The 19734-nt window shown below is 45.2% G+C and overlaps 1 protein-coding gene across 4 annotated transcripts in view; it reads right to left on the bottom strand.

Moving 5' to 3' along the window:
* LOC126095306 (transducin-like enhancer protein 4) overlaps nucleotides 1–19441 on the bottom strand; it is a 468367-nt gene extending 448926 nt beyond the window's left edge. For all 4 annotated transcript variants that reach the window (XM_049910100.1, XM_049910101.1, XM_049910102.1 and 1 more), the window contains exon 1: nucleotides 18964–19441. In XM_049910100.1, the coding sequence (XP_049766057.1) occupies nucleotides 18964–19014 (51 nt within the window). In that variant the 5' untranslated portion in view covers nucleotides 19015–19441. The remainder of the gene's footprint in view (nucleotides 1–18963) is intronic.
* Nucleotides 19442–19734: the final 293 nt, after the last annotated feature.

The raw sequence follows: 19734 nt of genomic DNA, 5'->3' as shown, positions 1-19734 counted from the left end.
TAACTGTTTCGAGAAAAAGGAATCTTAACAGACAGGCAGACATGATAAATGACAAAACAAAATTTTGTACGATATAACTACAAATTAACAATTTTAGGATGTTTTTTTTTTTTACTTGTGTTGTGAAACCTTGCCAACTTGCATCAATGTAGATTAACGGGAAGTACCTTGTAAGTTTTGGTGAGTGAGTGAGTGCGAGTACCAAACAAGTGACATAAATGTCCATATCTTTCGATTGCGATGACACAATAGTTTCAAGTTTAAGACAGCCAAGAGACCGTGCGACTTACTGTGTAACATAAATGTTAACTTGATACGCCTACTCATCCCTGACAAAAAGACGGACACGCGGATAGAGAGACGGACAAAAGGTCATGCTATAAGTGTTCCGGTTTCACCGATTAAGTTGCGGAGCTCTGAAAAGAAAGATTCGGGTTTAACGGCCCATCGACGACGAAGACATTAGAGATCGCGCACGAGATCTGTTGGGGGGGGGGGCAGGAAACCAGCTGTGCCCTTTCAAGGATATCATCCCAGCATTCGCCTTAGGAGTTGAAAAATGATGGGAAACGTTAATCTAGATGACCGAACTGGGTTTGAACTGCCAGTCTCTGACCACTGCATCACCTCGCCCTTCTGCCCGAACAGCACGCGTGAAAGTAGTCGTCAATCTCGATCACACACACTGTACAGCAGTCTACCGTGCCACCTGGAGGCAGGCCACACATGGGCCGCTCACGACTGGCGAACAGGAACGTCCTCGTCAGGGAAGGACGCGTGTTCCCGCAGGACCGCCCACCCCAGTCAAACACGCCACGGCATTCCAACGCCGGCGACCTCTAGCTATTCCTCCGGCGAGGGAAGGGGGAATCCCCGAAAACCCGATTTGTCTCACCCGCCGGGCCCCAGACGAGCGTCGCGGCGCAGCTCCCGCCTCCCGGGAGAAGGAAAAAAGGCGGGCGTGCGGCGCCGAGTTTTTGGGATCCTCGGGGGAAATAACGCGGCCGGTGGCGGCGGGGGCGGTGGTCACAATCAATAGCGACGCCGACTCGTCCGGCGGCGCGCCTCTCAATTATCCGGCTCCCGCGGCTTCGCCTCTCGCTAGTTACCGCCGCTCTCCACTGCGAGCAGGGGGCGGCTGACTCCCGCCTCTTACTGCCGCCGTCCTGTGTCGGACCAGAGACCTCTCAGCGAGACAGCTCAAAACCCTGACAGAGAACTCGACGCGAAGGGAGCGGAGTAACTGTGAAAAAGCCCGCAGGGTACTTCAGCTCCATACTTAACGATCATATACAACCACTCGCTCGTCGAAAGATCCGTACCCAAACACTGAAAAGTTGCACAGATCACACCAATATTAAAGAAAGGTAGTAGGAGTAGTAATGCAGTAAATTACTGGCCGATATCACTGACGTCCATACGCAGCAGGATTTTGGAACATACGTCGTATTCGAATACTATGAATTACGTAGAAAAGAACTGTGTATTACCTCACAGTCAACACAGATTTAGAAAACATCGTGCTTGTGAAACACAACTAGCTCTTTACACACACACACAAACACACACACACACACACACACACACACACACACACACACACACACACACACGACATGTTGTGTGCTATTGATTCAAATGGTTCAAATGCCTCTGAGCACTATGGGACTTACTTCTGAACTCATCAGTCCCCTAGAACTTAGAACTACTTAAACCTAACTAACCTAAGCACATCACAAAAATCCATGCCCGAGGCACGATTCGAACCTGCGACCGTAGCGGTCGCGCGGTTCCAGACTGCAGCGCCTAGAACCGCTCGGCCACTCCGGCCGGCAGTGCTATTGAGCTCTCAAATTGATTCCGTATTTCTAGATTTCCAGAAGGCTTTTCGACTCTGTACCACACGAGTGGCTTGTAGTCAAATTGGGTACTTACGGATTATCGTCTCAGTTATGCGACTGGATTCGCGGTTTCATGTCAGAGAGGTCACAGTTCGCAGTAATTGACGGAATATCGAGTACAACAGAAGTGATTTCTGGCGTTCCTCAAGGTAGTCTTACAGGCTCTCTGTTGTTCCTTATCTATATAAACGAGTTCTGGTTCACCTCATAACCGTTTGTCACAGGAAAGGCAACTTATACAGACACACGACGACACAACAGAAGCGCTGCAGGCCAGAGGTCGTCGACCTGAAGGAGTGTACAGACACAACATCCAGGGTGCTCCCCAGCGACACGGCAACGAGCACAAGCGACAAACGACTCCACAGACAGACGGCAGCAGCAGCCGTTACATATCAGGCGGTAGCAGCGCCGCCCAACACAGTCTACGGACTAAATGTGTAGTTGGCGGAGTGTCACGAAAACAAGCATTCATCAGACCAGCGCTTCCTAAACTCCGTTCCACGAAACACAGATGTTCCGCTGGGAGTGAATAACAGCTGCGCGAAATACTGTTAATAACATGGCGTGTTGTGTTTCGATATTTTGACGATACTAATTACTTTTCTAATTTTATTGTGATTTCTGCGTAGCTACGATTTAAAACTGAAGTAATCACTGAATCAAACAAGTTTTCAAAATTTTAAAGAAGTCTACGAACCTTCAGAATAAACAAGGTGTTCCATTAAAGTACCAAGATTCTCAAAGCCTTCCGTCAGAAGAAATGATCTAGAACTCAGCATTACACAATAACATATATGTTTTCTTGTCACATATATGGCGATGAAAAATTGGAAACGACGCAACTCTCTTTTAACGAGACAGTAACACACTTTAATGGCCTCTGTAGAGTATACAGCCACCGACTGAATTTTGTGATTTTCACTTAGAGTATGCAGTACCCGTACACACGGTTATCGAACCTTCCCCATTGCTTGAAAAAGTGTCACTTCTCGAGTACACTGGCGTGGATAATTGGGGATTAACGCGTTTAAACCATCTTCAACAACGCCGGAAAAAACGATCCTTCTTAAATGGAGAAACTACTTTTTGCCGCGCTCTGTCCAATGGCATTATCCCTTGCACGGCGGAAATGTTTCTGGCTCCTCTGAACTCAAACACAAGAATATGTGCGAAATATTCCCATTTCTTCACTTGGCACTCCATTCTCTATCATCCACAGTTCCACTCAACAATCTCGAAATGACAGAATGACGACTTTTAAAGCCAAATAGCAACAACGGACAACAAATAAAAAATGACAATCGATAAATAAATCCGTAGCAACCGGAATACAAACATGGAAAAGAATAACGCTACAAACTTATGTACCAACCTAATGTATATGATCTTGCTTACTGTAGTCGAGCCTTGGTTTCCCTCTCCAATTTTAATCATCCCACACCGACCTGCAACAGCAAATTTACAATTCGTTGATGTCTCAGGACGTGTCCAGTGAAGCAGTCGCCTCTTTCCGTCATATTATGCATAAATGTATATTTTCCCTTCATTCCATTAAGCATCTCCTCATTAGTAATCCGGTCTATCCATCCAATCATCAGATTTGACCTGTAGCACAACGTTTCTGAGGTTTCCACTCTCCTCTTGGCTATTCTGTTTATCATCCACGCCTCACTTCTCAACAACGCCACACTGCAGTCAGATAACTTCAGAAAAGACGGACTTACACTTAATGTAATATTCGATGCTAACATATTTCTATTTTACACAATTTTTTTTCTTGCTACTGTCAATCTTCAGTTTACATTCTTCCTATTTCGTCCACCGTCAATTTTTTTGCTGTCATATATCATTTTCTTACAATTTTTTTTCTTCGTACTGCCAGCCAGCATTATAACTTCTCAGTATTTCATCCACGGTCAGTGTTTTTGCCGCCTAAATAGCAAAGCTCATCGACTGCTTTTAACGTTTTTTACGTTTTTTTTTTCTTCCTACTGCCAGTGTGCATTTTAAATTCTTCCTATTTAATCCATCGTCAGTCTTCTGCTTCTTAAATAGCAAAACTCATCTAGCCTATTGCTTTCGGCAAAACTAATCTACTGTTTTTAGCTGGTTTCTTTCCTATTCTTTTCCTTCGTATTGCCAGTCTGCATTTTAAACTCTTTCATTTCGTCCGTCGTCAGTTTTGTTGCTGCCTAAGCAGCAGAACTCATCTGTTGCTTTTAGCTGCTTTTGTACAAAGGCATTTCAAATTCTTCCTATTTCATCAAGTGTCACGATTTTTGCTTCCGAAGTAGCAAGAGTCATCCACCGACTAATCTACTGTTTTTAGCTGGTTTCTTTCCTATTCTTTTCCTTCGTATTGCCAGTCTGCATTTTAAACTCTTTCATTTCGTCCGTCGTCAGTTTTGTTGCTGCCTAAGTAGCAGAGCTCATCTGTTGCTTTTAGCTGCTTTTGTACAAAGGCATTTCAAATTCTTCCTATTTCATCAAGTGTCACGATTTTTGCTTCCGAAGTAGCAAGAGTCATCCACCGCTTTCAGCTTGGCCCAGTCTGCATTTTAAACTCTTTCATTTCGTCCGTCGTCAGTTTTGTTGCTGCCTAAGTAGCAGAACTCATCTGTTGCTTTTAGCTGCTTTTGTACAAAGGCATTTCAAATTCTTCCTATTTCATCAAGTGTCACGATTTTTGCTTCCGAAGTAGCAAGAGTCATCCACCGCTTTCAGCTTGGCCCAGGCTCGCTGCCACTACAAAGTGATTGCTTTTGTTGACATCTTTCGGAATAAAGACTGCGCGAATCGACGGTGTCTCGTACGGAAAGAAAGTGCAGATGGTGCTACTGAGGACAACGCCGAGCTACCTGAGCTCTTACTTGTGATGGCATTCGACCAGCCAAAGGTGTTGTCGATTGTTGCGAACGAACGCTAACCACTTGCACTGTGCGTTTTCGCAAACTGATTTTTACGCCAAAATGACGTTCTTCCTTCAAGTTCTATGTGCTGTGCACCGCTCAGCGTAGCAGTTTCCGTGATGTGATGTTTATCACGTGTGCCTAATACGCAGAAGGTCCCCGTTTCAGTTCCGGCGAAAACATTTTTTCATCGCACCGAATACTCAGCATCGCCTGATTTAATTCGACTACAGTTCATCGGCTTCGTTTTGTTTTTGTCGATGTTCACCTTATAACCTCTCTTCGAGACACTGGCTCGACCGCTCTTCCGAGTGAAGTCGCCACGCGTGGTCTTTCTGTTGCCGGGAGCGGCGAGGGTGGACGTATTTACGGACATCACACGAGGCCACAAGTGAGACGCGGCACACGCGAAACACCAGGTCTCGCCCGGCGGCCTTTTTACTGGGTCTCGACATTAGCACGACGGGAGCATCATTAGGTAGCGAGTGTGCGACCGTCCCGTCGCACCGTAAAATTTAATTCTCGATTACGGGGCACCGGCTCTTGCGCCAGCCGACTCCTCCTCGGCCCGGAATTTTATTAGGAGGGGGCGAGAGCTTCCCCCCCTCCCCCCCCCCCCCCCCCCACTCCCTCGGGTAATTGAGTGGCCATGCCGCGCCGCTCGCAATACGAGGCTTAATTTATGGTGCGACCGAGCGTCGCTGCTATCTCTTCCGAAGAGTGGCTTCCTTTTTTTTCGTCTCCCTCTTTCCATTTCGGAGCTGCCCGTGGCGTGTTGCTTTATTTGTGCGCCGGTCACCGGACCGAGATAGGCTGGCGTGTCCGATGGGGCGCGCAGCACAACCCGCCGGCCACGTGCCCGGGGACAGCCAGGTACTGGAGGCAGCGAGCCCACTAACAAATCCTGTTTGTCCAGAGATGCGGCCGAGTTGGAACAACCGCGTTCTGCTTCAATTTCTTTCGGAAGTGTCCTTTTCGAGTACCTAGATAGAGAATTTTGTACAGTAGTTCATCCGTATGTTAGATGGTGAACATAAGATTGTGTTACGGTGAAAAAACTTACGATTTTACGATGGCTTACTGAGAAGTAATGTCTCCGAATTTTTTTTCTTTTTTGTAAAACTCTTACAGCTTTTGAAATAAATGGGAAGTTGTTAACCTTCTACATCTTTATTCTTCGTGCCCACCTATTTATTTCTCAACATATTCACCTCGGCGACGAACAGATACCTCGCAACAAGAGGCCAGTCTATTGATACCGTGACTGCAGAATGTTTGCCGGCGGAGTCACAACCTCAGCACCGCTTATACCGCTATCAAAGTGCGGTCTTCGAATGTGTGCTTTCAAGTCCTGGAGATAGATAAAAGCTCTGTCACATACACTACCGCTTCCTTCACTGTCAGCACGAACAACCCAACGTCGCACACGAACCGTGACGATACAATCGGCACAGTGCACAGCTTTCATTCTCTTACGGATTTCAAGTGCGACACGTTTTCTGCTGTTTCACAAGCAAACACACAATTACGTTACACACCGCAATCCTACACGCTACAATTCGGATGTCTCTATCAACAAAGAGTAGCAACATGCGCCAGAGAAGCGGGAAAACCGACCGAGTAACATGCACGACATGTAACACCTCCATCGATAGAATAGAATAAAAAATTCGGAGACACTGCTTTTCAGCACGCCCTCGTACGTCGAAAGTTCACGCAACACAGCTGCTCCAAAACACAGTTAGTTGCAGAGGTCCGCGTTCTGTTACTGGTTGCACGTCTGATCGTGTGAAAAACTGTCAGAAATCTAACACTAACGTACGAATTTTTCGCCCGTCATAGGTGTGTGTGTGTGTGTGTGTGTGTGTGTGTGTGTGTGTGTGTGTGTGTGTGTGTGTGTGTTTGCAGTTTATCAGCGCTCAGCACCGAGGTTATCAGAGCCTGTATGAAAATCGGTACTTATGAATGTGCTGAAAACAAGTACAAGTAAGTCTGACACAATGACAGTGTCATTCGCAACCTCACATGCACAATCGCACCATCTCACGTATTGTTCGCCCTTCGTCATCATAGTATGATGCAATAATTATATACAATGTTTACAAACATTTGACAAGGTGCTTGGTTCCAGGATTGTACTAATATGGAGCGTCCGAGGCTGCTTGAGAAAGGAGGGAATTTACCAAATTTGTATTCGGGAGGGGAGGGGCTAAAATTCCTGTCTCACGGTCTGATTTTGGTTCTCCGTAAGTACTTTAGCTCACTTGGGGAAAAAAAAGTGTTTAAGTACATGAGATCAATCATTTGCCACCCATCTCTGAGATACGCTGCTTTGGTGACCTTTACGATGACAAGGTGCCTGCCTTTACTTTCTTCGTCTTTGCAATGCAAATGACAAGCTGCTGACTTTGGAGGAATTTCTTGAGCAATAAACAGAACACTGACATATTAAACCCGACAAAAAAATAGTCTATTTATAAAACGACGGTGGTGCCATTCTTGTTGTACGGCAAGAGTTGGATAAATAAACAGGAAAATGCCAGCAAAATTCCAACTGCAGAGATGAGATTATTGAGGGTAGTGAACAAGAAGAGATTCAATAAGAAATGAAAACGTTCAAAATAAGTGAAATTGACTCAAGGCGTTAATGAGGAAATAACTGTACACAGAGACGAGGAAACAAAATGTGAACTGAATGGCAGACGGACTACCGAATAAAACCCTGGTTTGCAAACACAAGAGGAATGAGAAACATGGAACGATGGCCATATAGTTTATGAAGACGGAACAGGCACATGCCTAACTCTGATATGTAAGACGACGACGACACTGACAAGCATTCTGTCACTTACCCACCCTGCATGCTTTGTCCTACCTGGCGGGCGGTGGCTCCCCTTGCTTCAGTTAACTGATTTAGATCATTCTGACGGCGACACAAGAACGCAGCCGGTTAAAATTACGCAGCAAAGCAGTAGGTTGAAAATAGTATACCTTTTGATGTAACAGAATTTAATTTTAATTGTGTACAAAGATAAGCGTAGTGCGTACACAGCAATTTTATAAAAATGATACCTTTTTTGCTAGAAACAGATTGAAGTGCTGCACAAAAATAGTCAAAACTAACAGTTGTAACTTATGTGTATAAATTATGGTTGGTTGTATAGCCAAAAACCAATAAATAAATTAACTTATTTAGCACTATCCAGTCAGAGAAAGGTAGGACAAGGTACCTTATGCTGGATGGCTTCACCAGACCGCAAGGAGCGTACCAAAGAATGGAGATGAAAGCAGAGGATAGAGAAGCAACGAAGGCCATTAAGTCTGAACCTGCCGCAAGACCACCAAATGAATGGGTCCTATTTTAGTCTCGTTCCCAGTTTCACCGCCTTCGTGTTTCGTGGGCGTGTTTCGATAGAACTCACAGGGTGACGTGCAATACGTCGAATGTGACGGCAGGTTTAGTCACAAGACAATGTTACGAAAATGGTTGGGGACCTTATTATATGAACCGTTAAAAGAATACTGGAATTTGCGAAACTAGTAAATTTACGTGATCAACACTTTTGATACATTGCAAAATATGTTTGATGCTTAAAGAATGAAGCAAGAAAAGAAATTAGGAGGCGACATTTTCTCTTAACGCTAAACGCTTGAACAGGGTCGCCCAATAACAGTTATCGCTCAGTGGCTCGGGAGAGAATGGAGAAATGTTGAATGCGATTTTCCTTGTAACTGGGAATAATATTTGGCTGACTTACAGCTGCAAGTGAGCTGCAACTAAACACACCCAAATGTAACTAAACACACCCAGCTGTTTTTTCGTCACACGTCGTGCTTACGTACTGCTACCCCACACCTCCCATCTTCCCCTTGTAGGCAATGACTTTACGTCCATCAACAATATAAGCGGAACTCCGTGTGGTCTCAAATATTCTCGAATCGCCTCAGAGAGGAGGTGGTGCAACTCCAGTGGTGGGGAACTGTGACAGAAGCCCGAACAACAGGGGACATACATTGATACTATGAAATAGTACGGCTAGGTACTAGCCGAAATCAAGATTTGCATAATAAAACATGAAAGAAAAGGAGGACTGATTGCTGTGCTCCATCTTTTTTTGCGATTATGTCCAGTCTGATTGGCAAGAGTGAGTAGCTCGAGATTCCACTGCCATGCGCGGCAGCTGGCTGTTCCTGGGCCAGACGTGTAGAGCAAGTTCCGCGTCGAGAAATGAGCTGATGTCGCGCTCACCACAAACTTGCCCGCACTTCCGCAGGATGTTTCGAGACCAGGAATAATTCGCCAGATCCTTCCTGCGGCCAGCCGGCTCTTCCTGGCGTTATATTCCTTGTCCGGATCTGCCTCACTTCTGCTTTGCCTAACGTGACGCACTGGTTCTGCTTTCTTCACATCATCCTCCCCAACAAACTAGCGCACCGAGTTATAGAATTAATACTAGCAAGCACGTAGCTCAAGGAAAATGCGAATTATGTCGTCTTCAGTAAGTAGATATGAGCGTTACTTCTAATAATTTTAATGAGAGCTTCTGTGACGCAAATCGTATCGCGTTACAGTAGTCTCAGAAGTCAAAAACAAATAAAATACTTTTAAGGTTTTAATAGCCCTACTTTGCAGTATAATTATCTGGAAATACACTAAATGAGACAAAGCGTCTATAAATTATGTGGTTATTTCGAAAGTTGCGGGTACGAGGGTCAAACGAATAAGAAAACTACGAGGTGTTGCGAAACGGCAGGTGTTCGACACACTGCTATCGCGAACTGAGACAACACGTTATGTCACGGCATGTACGTAAGGCCAGAATTACACCGCCAAAGATATTTTACAAATAACTTATAAATGATCTGATAAAAGATCTCTGACAGAGTTCGTTTACAGAGCAATACGAGCCCGAGGAAAAGTCCAGCAGCGACCAACATCTTCAAAAAAAATTCTGAATTCCGTCAAACCGTGTGGGATGGCCCACAATAAGAACCTCAGAACTGCGAATAATGCAACCGCGAGTCACATCTGTACGGATCTAAACATCTGAGAAAAGTCAGATCCTCTTCGACAAGTCGTGGGTCAGGCCTGGAGTCAGTCATTGAGACACTGGCTTCTCTATAGATACCTCGGCTGATTGGATGGTTGATTTGAGCGAGGTCATCGATCCCACCCGATCGGGGAAGGAAGTCAGCCGTGCCCTTTCGAGGAAACCATTCCGGCATTTGCCTGAAGCTATTTAGGGAAATCACGGAAAAGCTAAACCAGGATGGCCGGATGGACTCTCCTCGACAACTGAGCTTCATAAGGGAAAGAGTGGATGAGACACGCGGGATGACAGTCACAGTAGCCGCAGCAAGCTTGCAAACATATGGAAGGACCGGTAAATGTCAGGACGTGAACCTCACTGGCAAGGTTAGAATTTATCATACTAAACTAACTCATCTGAATTATAGACCAATTCGAAGGATTTTGTGTTTCTTTACGAATATGTAGATTTTCTGAAAGGAGCTGACTGCATTCCAGATCAAAGTTCTGAACAAATCATGAACTTCAGGAAATACCGCCAAAGCCTCTTTAAAATGTCCGCGCTTACACAAACACACCGCTAGAGCACACGCACATTATAAACGAGTACCACATAAAACAGCAGAACGCCAGTGGGAGACGCGTTTCAAAATCACATCATTCTACTAATTTATCGTCAACTTCAAACAGAATACACATAATTAACAATTATGACACTACGTATCATGTAATTAAATCAAAGTGTAATCAACGATTCAGTTCATTAGTAAAATCTATTACCTGCCCACGGCAATGGAGAGAGGACAAAATAATTCCTGAAATCATGAACAGGATGCACCATATATGGTTGAAGCGCTTTATTGAAAAATACTGCCGTAGCAGGAATTAAAATACCTAGGCCACATTTCACAAATAAATTGCTAACTTATTGAAAAACAATATAACAATTAGATTTTCCACTAACAATACGTCGGAACACTTATTACTCAGCTAAATATAAACAGATTCAACAACACTGGACTGTATAAAGTATGAGGCCAAGTTGTCCTGCATATTATGTATGGAAAATGGAAAGACATGGTTCCAGGTACATACGAATGCCTTTCAACTTTATCACTTTGAAAAATCAGTCATTGCCCAGCATACGATGGACACTAAAAGCATTATTAACAAGACAGAAGGCAATCTAGTATTACTAGACAGTGAAGCAAATAGTAACACGACACATTGTTAGAACAAACCACAAACCCTGAATCGACGTAAGTGACCACACACACTTCCCTTACTTACGTCAATTTCTCTGATATCTGACACTGAATAATAAACTTCATCTTACATCATCTTCTATTAAACTGCATCTATGAATCGTTTCTGAAATGTACAAACAAATGTGAGTCCGATTATAGACGCGATAAATCAATGTCTGCTGTCACAAAAACGCTAATAATATTCTTCCTTGATTTTTCTGTACGTTTTTCAGGTTTCTATCACACTTTCCGCCACGTGATTAGCGAATTTCGAAATCTAACTTTCTCGCAACATGAACATTACCTCGCATTTCGCATTACCTCACTCAAATGCCAAAGTAAATAATTCATTGGGACAATTTGGACCTAATGACACCACAGGGTCCGAGGTACATGGTATGACTCAATAAAATACGAAAAATTGTCACAGAGGGCTTCATACTTCCTGGAAATAAAATAATCGGAACTTGTCGTTTTATTATATCAAATTCTCTACGACACCGTGAACAATAACAATGGCAACCGTCCACACTCCCAGACAATTTACTGCTTATGACGTTCGTCACCATCCAGCACTACTACCATGCAATGTGTTTAGATGTCGGATGAATCTCTTCCAACAGATATATTTTCACATTATACACAGATTCTGGCACTAATGCTAGGCTTAAGGATCCGCAGAAAGTAAACGAGGTAACGATGTTCCCACAAACACACACACATCCACGTGTTGCTAAGGGCACTAAATTTTCTCCGAGACATTCACGATGGGAGATCGTAAAAGTAAAAAAAAAAAAAAAAAAAAAAAAGCCGGCGAATAGTCTACGAACGTATCAGTAAAATAAGAAATCACAAGTACTTAGCCGAGCTAAACTAATAAGAAAAGTAACTGAGCAGTTAGTGTATGGAAATTCCAAGTGATATTGATAACCGTCAAGACAGCTCAAATAATTCTTGAGGGTATTTTAGGTCTGTCGTTGCAACTACGAAAATGCGTGATTTTTTCACCAGACGCGTTTCGCTTTATTGAGGTAAAGCATCATCAGTAATTAAGTTATTTACGTTTTGATTTGTTTTTTAGATCGCAAAAGAGTTCGTTAAGAATAGATTGACTTGTAGTTACGGTGATTTTTCGGCTGATTTCTCGCTTATATCTAGAAATAAGGTCTGCTAGCGCATCGTTGTTTTTCTGTTTTAGACACTGATAATTTTCTTCTCATTTTTAGATGTTCTGCAGCCCTATGCATTTCTCAGAACACACTTTTAAACACACCACTGTATTCTGTTTCTTTTTGTACTTCAAGTTTGTGTTTTGTAGTGTTGGCAACATAACCTTTCCACTACTGTCTTTGACCCACAAAATTAAAAAAAAAAATAAATTAGATTGTTGTATGTGCATAATTCTATTTAATTATGTTTCTGTGTATTTATGGACTGTGTAAGAGCAGGGAAGGAATAGCGATGTGGAGGTTATTTTGTATTTTGTTAGGGGAGAGGGGAAACTATGATGAGTGGACATACGTATATGGCAGTGTGATGAGTCACAGGAGGTGAAAGAGTGGGAAGCGGTCAAGGATGGGAAAGCTCTTTTCTTTTTCATGTAATTTCATCAATTATTCTATATACAGTATGGTTTCCAATATTTATCTGGTCATTGAACAACTGTTTATTTTGTGTTAATGCTTTTTGTACGTGGGAGAGAAGGAGGTGTCTATCTTTACTGATTTTTATGATAATCATACAGTTTTCAATATTGCGTGGCCACACAAATGAAGAATTCAGCTCAAATAAATAAACAAAACAAATTAATTCTGCCATTCGTAGGCTATTATCTCACTGTTGTCTTAATTAACTACATACCCCTACAATCTGACAGAAATGGCACCAATGAGGACAACGCGTGATTCAGCACAGCAAAAGTTTAGTACGTGTTTGCGAAATAAAGCCCACAACCACGTCTGCCTCACGGCCGAGTAAAATATAACAAGTCAAGTATTTTCTCAACTGCGACAAAATAATTTGTGAGGCGGAAGAGCATGTGGTCTGACACAAAGGATAATTGCTACGAGACTGGGGGAAATATAGTTTACGATTCTTCTAATGGCATTAGGGGTGCATTTTCTGACGACAAACTCGCCAGCACTTAGCAGTGACTCCCTGACATTCTTAGTGCTCCACTGCGCGCTAGAAGCCAATATCAGCAGGTGCCTGCGTCCTCGTCTTGGAATTGCAGAAGAATCAATGCTTGGCAATGGCAGAGATTTGAGCCCTCGATTGGAATAACATTTTGAATTGTCATCAACGCTGAATCAAAATTACCGAAACACGTTCGTTAACCGCTAGCTATTCAGTTCATAGCCATCTGTACGTAAACACGTTAAGCAGCAAGTAAATTCTTGAAATGATAAATATCATGAAGACAGTGATTCACTTAAACGGCTGTCGCAATGAGGCGCGGGCTTCCAATGCGGAAATTATTTAAAAACGAATATAAAGCTTTCCGTTTTCTAACCAAATGAGTTCGTGTTAATGACGCGCCGTTTCGATGAAGTCATTACCCTCGTATTCTGGCGCGGTGGAGAGATGCATGATTTGGTGTATCAGACGAAATACCAAAGTAATTAAATGGCTCACAGAAGAAACTGAAATGGAAGTAAGTTTTGACTGCATTCAAAAATGTAAATAAAAGTTAAATTCTATGTGAATTTATTTGTCTAAATGTAAGAAATAAAATACATTAGGGAAATATTTGATGCATCTCATTTGCTGTACACGATTTCGAGCATCATTAAAATGGCCGTCAATTCTTTTCTCTAATCTATATTATTTCCTACTTTCAGGTAAATCCTTTCACAAAACATTTGACCGATTTTCTTTTATTTTCAAGTTTCGTTCAGATCTAATTGAAGGCTCATTTGCTTTCCTAGCGCCTCCCGTTCTGAAATAACCTGAATTCAGTACTTCATTCGGAGGAAACCACTGTGACAGTCAAATATCACACAAGCGTAACATTTTGTCTACAAAATACGGGGGGGGGATGTACTATTTGACACATCATTTACGTATCAACAGCTGTTCGTGAAATATTTTACTTTTCCCTGAAATCAATAACTACGTTTCTCTTCGTTACAGTGATAACTTTCAAGCTATTAAATACTTCTTTCTTTGCAAAACGAGACCTCACACTGGTCGCTTTGATGCCCACTTGTCCCACTCCTTGTTTGGCTCTGAAAATTCGGACAAAAAGCCCATTAAGTAATTTAGAGGGAGTCTCGTTTTCGCTCTGATTAAACATTTGAGTAATACAATGGAGACGCGGGACATATTTGAGCCAGACGATTGGAAGACAAAAGATGGACTAAGGAAGAAGCTCTTTACTACATGTAAGACAAGAAAATTTCTGGCGGCGGCCATGTAGAAAGTAAGTGCCAGTAGAAGAAAGCTTGTCAGTAAAATGGATAGGGGGAGCTGGTGACCATAATGCTCGGAGAAGGCCGTTCTGCGGCCATCAGTGGAACGCCATACTGATGCCGTTCTCCACTGTCGGGGACGAAGCAAATCCAAATGCGTGGAAGAATGTGGACTGGCAGCACGAGGCAGGTGGGCTCGCCTCAACACTCGTGACCCGTTCAGTCCGACCTTCTGAAGTGAAGCCACGGCGCCACGTGTGAAATATCCGCGTGCACCTGCTGCGCAATGAACGTATTCAGCCACCCCCGCGACGAGGCATGCGGTTAAGCAAGCACAACGGACGTGTCAACAAGAACCACAGCATCGGCATTCTGGCCTCTCACGCACGTACGAATAATGGATTGGCGATCGGGAAATTTGAGCCGCGCTCTGCGAGTGGCGGATACCTCTGCCTTTTGTTGACTCGAACCTGAGAGCCGTCAGTCCCCGAGACAGCCTCATACGGAATGGACAAGAAGATGGGCATTCCGTGCCGAGAAGTTACCTCGCCGTATTACGCCAGCGTCTCCAGTCACGACGCACGTACAACCGATTCGTGACATTGCTGCCTGCGCGGGGGCACACGGGAGATTACAGAACGCTGCTTTTCACGGGACTGGTTACCAACGAAAGAACAATCCATAGTTCTTCCCCATAATTATAATGCCACTGCCTGAAAATCCAGTTCGAAATACGCAATCTGCCCACCGGGGTCCCAAGAACAACCCCTTCCACGTCAAAAATGTGATAATTTTCATGTCGTTATTCTCAAATCACTGTGCGGAAACGTTGATTTCAATGAACGACGAGAATCCTGAGTAGTATCTTTTGAAGTGAAACCGGAAGTAGTAGTTCTTTTGTGGATATAGCATATTTTAAAGCGATAATCAAGATTCAGGTTGTTACCCAGGTGTTTTTTTTCCCTTATCAGTTTGGGGCACTCGTATATACATCGCCGTTTTCTTTATCTGTAACTGGGGCCATGCAACACCAATCCCATTGGCAATCACCGGTACCCATAAGCTGACATTCTAATTTATATGTGTGACGTATCCACAAACCTAATGATTATCCTAAAGCCAAACAGGCATTACAATCGTCAGCGACAAGGGGACAAGATAAAATTGTTCCCTAAATAAAATAACGCTTCGTAACACGCAGCTTCACTTAGCTCAGCGTCTGAATTGGCCCCAGAAAGGTGCCGTGGAACCATCACACACCAAAGCTTTGTTACAAGAGACTAGTCCATTTCTCTCACACAGAAAAACTGATGCGACATGCAAGCGAACTTATGATTCACAATTCGAAGAATTATATGCTCGTAACACTAGAAGCCGCGCGGCATTAGCCGAGCGGTCTCGGGCACAGCAGTCATGGACTGTGCGGCTGGTCCCGGCGGAGGTTCGAGTCCTCCCTCGGGCATGGGTGTGTGTGTTTCTCCTTTAAGATAATTTAGGTTAAGTAGTGCGTAGGCTTAGGGACTGATGACCTTAGCAGGTAAGTCGCATAAGATTTCACACACATTTGAACATTTTTGAACTAGAAAATTTCGGGGGGGGGGGGGGGGGGAGGGGGAGATACAGAGAATGTTACACCGTTAACTAAACCCTTCGTAAATTTTACTTCTCCATATTTTATTAAAAGGAACTCTTAATTTATGATTAATCGACTAGTTGATTATAATTGTTGTCTCCAATGGTGCGTGACGTAGAAAGTAAGTACCAAATGCAGCCGTCCACATCCTGTACTGTCCACGCGAGATCGGCGGGAAACGCGAAGTGGAACCAACTGCAATCGTAACTCATACGAGGGTTTAGTAATCCAGGGATAAATAAGGCATAGGATAGCAGATCTAGCAGGACCCTGTAAAAAAGAAGCAATGCAAACTGACTGCGGCTTTCTGCATGACAATGCGCGGCCGTGTGTTTCAGACGGTCTACTGGAACAGAAGTGCGCGGGGGTGAGATTACAGTTAGGGGCCATTCCAGCTGCTTTCGAGCCGTCTGTAAAAATAAGAAATTTAAACTGCCTTAACTCTCGGATGAGTAGTCTTAGGCCTTCAAGCACCGCTTTTCACTACTAAAGCAGGAGCTAATGGACCATACTTTGCGTACAGTACAGTCAAGCATAAACTGGGTCCTGCACGATTTATAAAAGTCGTCGCGAAGGCAAATAGTACAGCAATCTGCTCTTTCTCTGCTAGGAGAAAACCTAGTTAGCTCCGAGTTTTTTCGGCAATTACGACGACTGCGTAAGAAAGTAATAATTTTTTCTTCCCTGGTATGTCAGAAAGTTGTATGTTCAGGAGTCTAGAAGGACTTGAAGTATGCACTGGTGTTACTTAATGAAACACACGCCGTCGAAACGAATGAGAAACAAGTATCTGACGACGAGGTATAAAACCTCGAAACGCGTCGCACAAAATCAGTCTGCTGTTATACTATTGTTCTCACACTGTATGCAACATGGTTAATAAAGATAATGAAATGCCAAAACCGTCTATCTATTTTCCTCTTCTTTTGTCAGTCCCATACCAGTTCATGCTGTCGGCAACACACAGTAGCGGTCGACGAGAGGGGGGCAAAGAATAACAGACGCACCGGGAAGTACAATCGATACACGCGGCATAGCTGCATAAATACATAATTAGCACGCGCGATTGGGAGCCATCAGAGAGGGTACGCCGGCGGGGGAGGGGATGGGGGCGGCAGGGGAGGCAGACACAACAGGCTGGTGGCAGCGGTACATGTGGCAACCCCGCGGCCGCCCCTCCCACAAGCGACACTAATTGGTTAGTAACGGATCCACGCCTGAAAGGCCCCCGCGCCACACACACACACACAAAAGGAAGGCCCCGGGGAAGCGCCTGCACTCCCACGGAAAAGGAGAAAAACATGTTTATGGCCCAGTTGCAATGGGAAGGTAGCAGAGGCGAGAGCTACGCATTCCGGGGCAGCCTTTGTACAGTTGCTACGCTCCGCATCGAATCTGTGATGCAACCCGAACTGAAGAGGGCTATCTAACGGGCGGGCGCAAATCTTCAAAACTGCCAGTTGACGAAACCTCTGCCGAGGACCGGAAAAAGAAAACGAAATGCGTCACGAACTTGCACGACTTATGGGATCAGTGAAGTGGGTGGAACGTTCTGAAACCTGTGGTGGCATACTCGCTTACTGGTAACGGTAAATCCTCAGAAACTATACCGTGCACCGTAATTACGACCGACACTGTAGCGAACCTGTGTCGCGCAAACACCACTCTGGCGACACATCGGCACTGGAAAATTGGCCACTAGGAACGTACAGCACAAATTCTCGGTCACGCGACGACGGTTTGTGGAGGATTCAATTTGGCGAACTGCATATTACATTTTAATTTTCTCCCCCCCCCCCCCCACCCCCCCTCTAGCCTCCGGGTATATTTCAGTGCGAGTTACGATTACCAATTTCAGCGCCCACTCTGCACGGCTTGTTCCAAATCGCGCGTTACGCACGAGACAAGTCGGCGGCAGTACAGAGAGCAGAAATATAAATTTGTCGTTGCAATCTTTCGGTCGGTCGCTGAGGAATGTTATACTTCGAAATACGAGCGCCAATTCTTTCCCTCCTATTCCTGCCCTGATATCTGCAACTGTGTAAATATTTTGTTAGTGTAAGTAGTTCCTCCTCAGCTACTACAATAACTTATCAGAATGAATTAAAACGCAAATAGTAGTGTCAGAGAGATCGCTATCGGTAACCTTTATTACCTAGAATAATAAATCAGTGTAAATATTGAATGCGTGTCTCAGCTATGATGTCTGATGAATGCGATTGGATGTAGACTCCTAAACTCTGACACATCATGTGTCGGAGACTGACTGAACGGATAATGCCTGAACATCGCAGTTACAGCAGCACATTTGTTACACCGACGTGCTACCTTCGTTGTTAAAAGTCCTGTAAAAATGGGTGTCGATCTCCGTTCGAATGAAGCGTACACCTTCTCCCTTGTCCATACTTTTTCGAACTGAATATCACTGCTCATCGACAAACTACGTTTACAATATATGCCCACGGTGTAGGGCACGGACGTTTCACGGGGAGTCTGTGAGGTATAAGCTCAGAAACGCCTCACTTTCTCATCATCATCTCCAGTGGAATTCCAACGTCCACCGACAGATGGTACGTTGGTGTTTTTACTTCGTCCAGCGCGTCCGTATTTTTGCGTGACAGAAGATAGGGAGCAGGGAAGCCGACGAGTAACACGGAGTTCACACAGGGCGTATGCTCATCCGGTGCCTCGTTGCAAACGAGCGCCGCAACACAAAACCAGAGCCACGGGCAGCGCACAAAGGGCAACGAAACAGACGGGCGGGAATTGCGAGTGCTGCGTGGTTCCGGCTCTACGTTTCCTCTTCGGGTCCGTCGTTATCTTTTACGTACCGGGTGTCTTGCCGCCGCGGCGGCAGCAGTCATGGCTCCGCTGGGGAACATCGTCAGCACTGTGGCAGGCTCCCCCGCAGCGTCATGTCGCACTCAGCTTCCAGCCGGGGACAAAGGCCCGCGCCGCCGTCACGTCGCCTCGGCGCCGCTCGTCACACTGGTGCGGGCGCGCTCACACTGCGGCGAATCTTCTCCGCTCCCTCCAAAAAGTAGGCGAACAGCTTGCAGCCGACCAGGCGACACTCGCAGTGGAAGTTATGCCAGTTGGGCAATCGAGCACGATAGAAGTGAGTAGAAGGAGGAAGAAGGAAAAAAAAAAAAGAGGTGAAATGCTAGTGGATGAGACGCAGAACACGAACACACCAAGACGCGGCGAGGGACGCACTGCAGCGGATCACACTTCGCGCACACTCCGGTCACCACACGCGCAGCCGAGACACGAACAGTCGCGCAACACTCGACACTCACTGCGCGGCGGTCGCTGCCCGACTGAGCGGCGAGCTGCGCCTGGCGCGGCGCCCCCCACCACCGTGCCGCCGCTGCCCCCCCTCCCCCCTGCCCTGCCGCCGACACCGTTGCCGCCAGCAGCGGCGCGCGCGGCCGCCTAGCCTAGCCGCGACACCCTCTCCCTCGCCGCACCGACACACACACACCCCGTAGCGCCGAGGGACTCGTTCGCTGTACAGCGGCGCCGCCACCAGCTAGAGATCCCTGGCGCTCACACACCACCGACGGCTGCTGCTGCTGCCGCTCTGGCGGCGTGGCTTAAAG

This window comes from Schistocerca cancellata, chromosome 8, assembly GCF_023864275.1.
Source record: "Schistocerca cancellata isolate TAMUIC-IGC-003103 chromosome 8, iqSchCanc2.1, whole genome shotgun sequence".
Lineage (NCBI taxonomy): Eukaryota > Metazoa > Arthropoda > Insecta > Orthoptera > Acrididae > Schistocerca > Schistocerca cancellata.
This window is presented reverse-complemented; position numbering and strand designations above follow the sequence as displayed.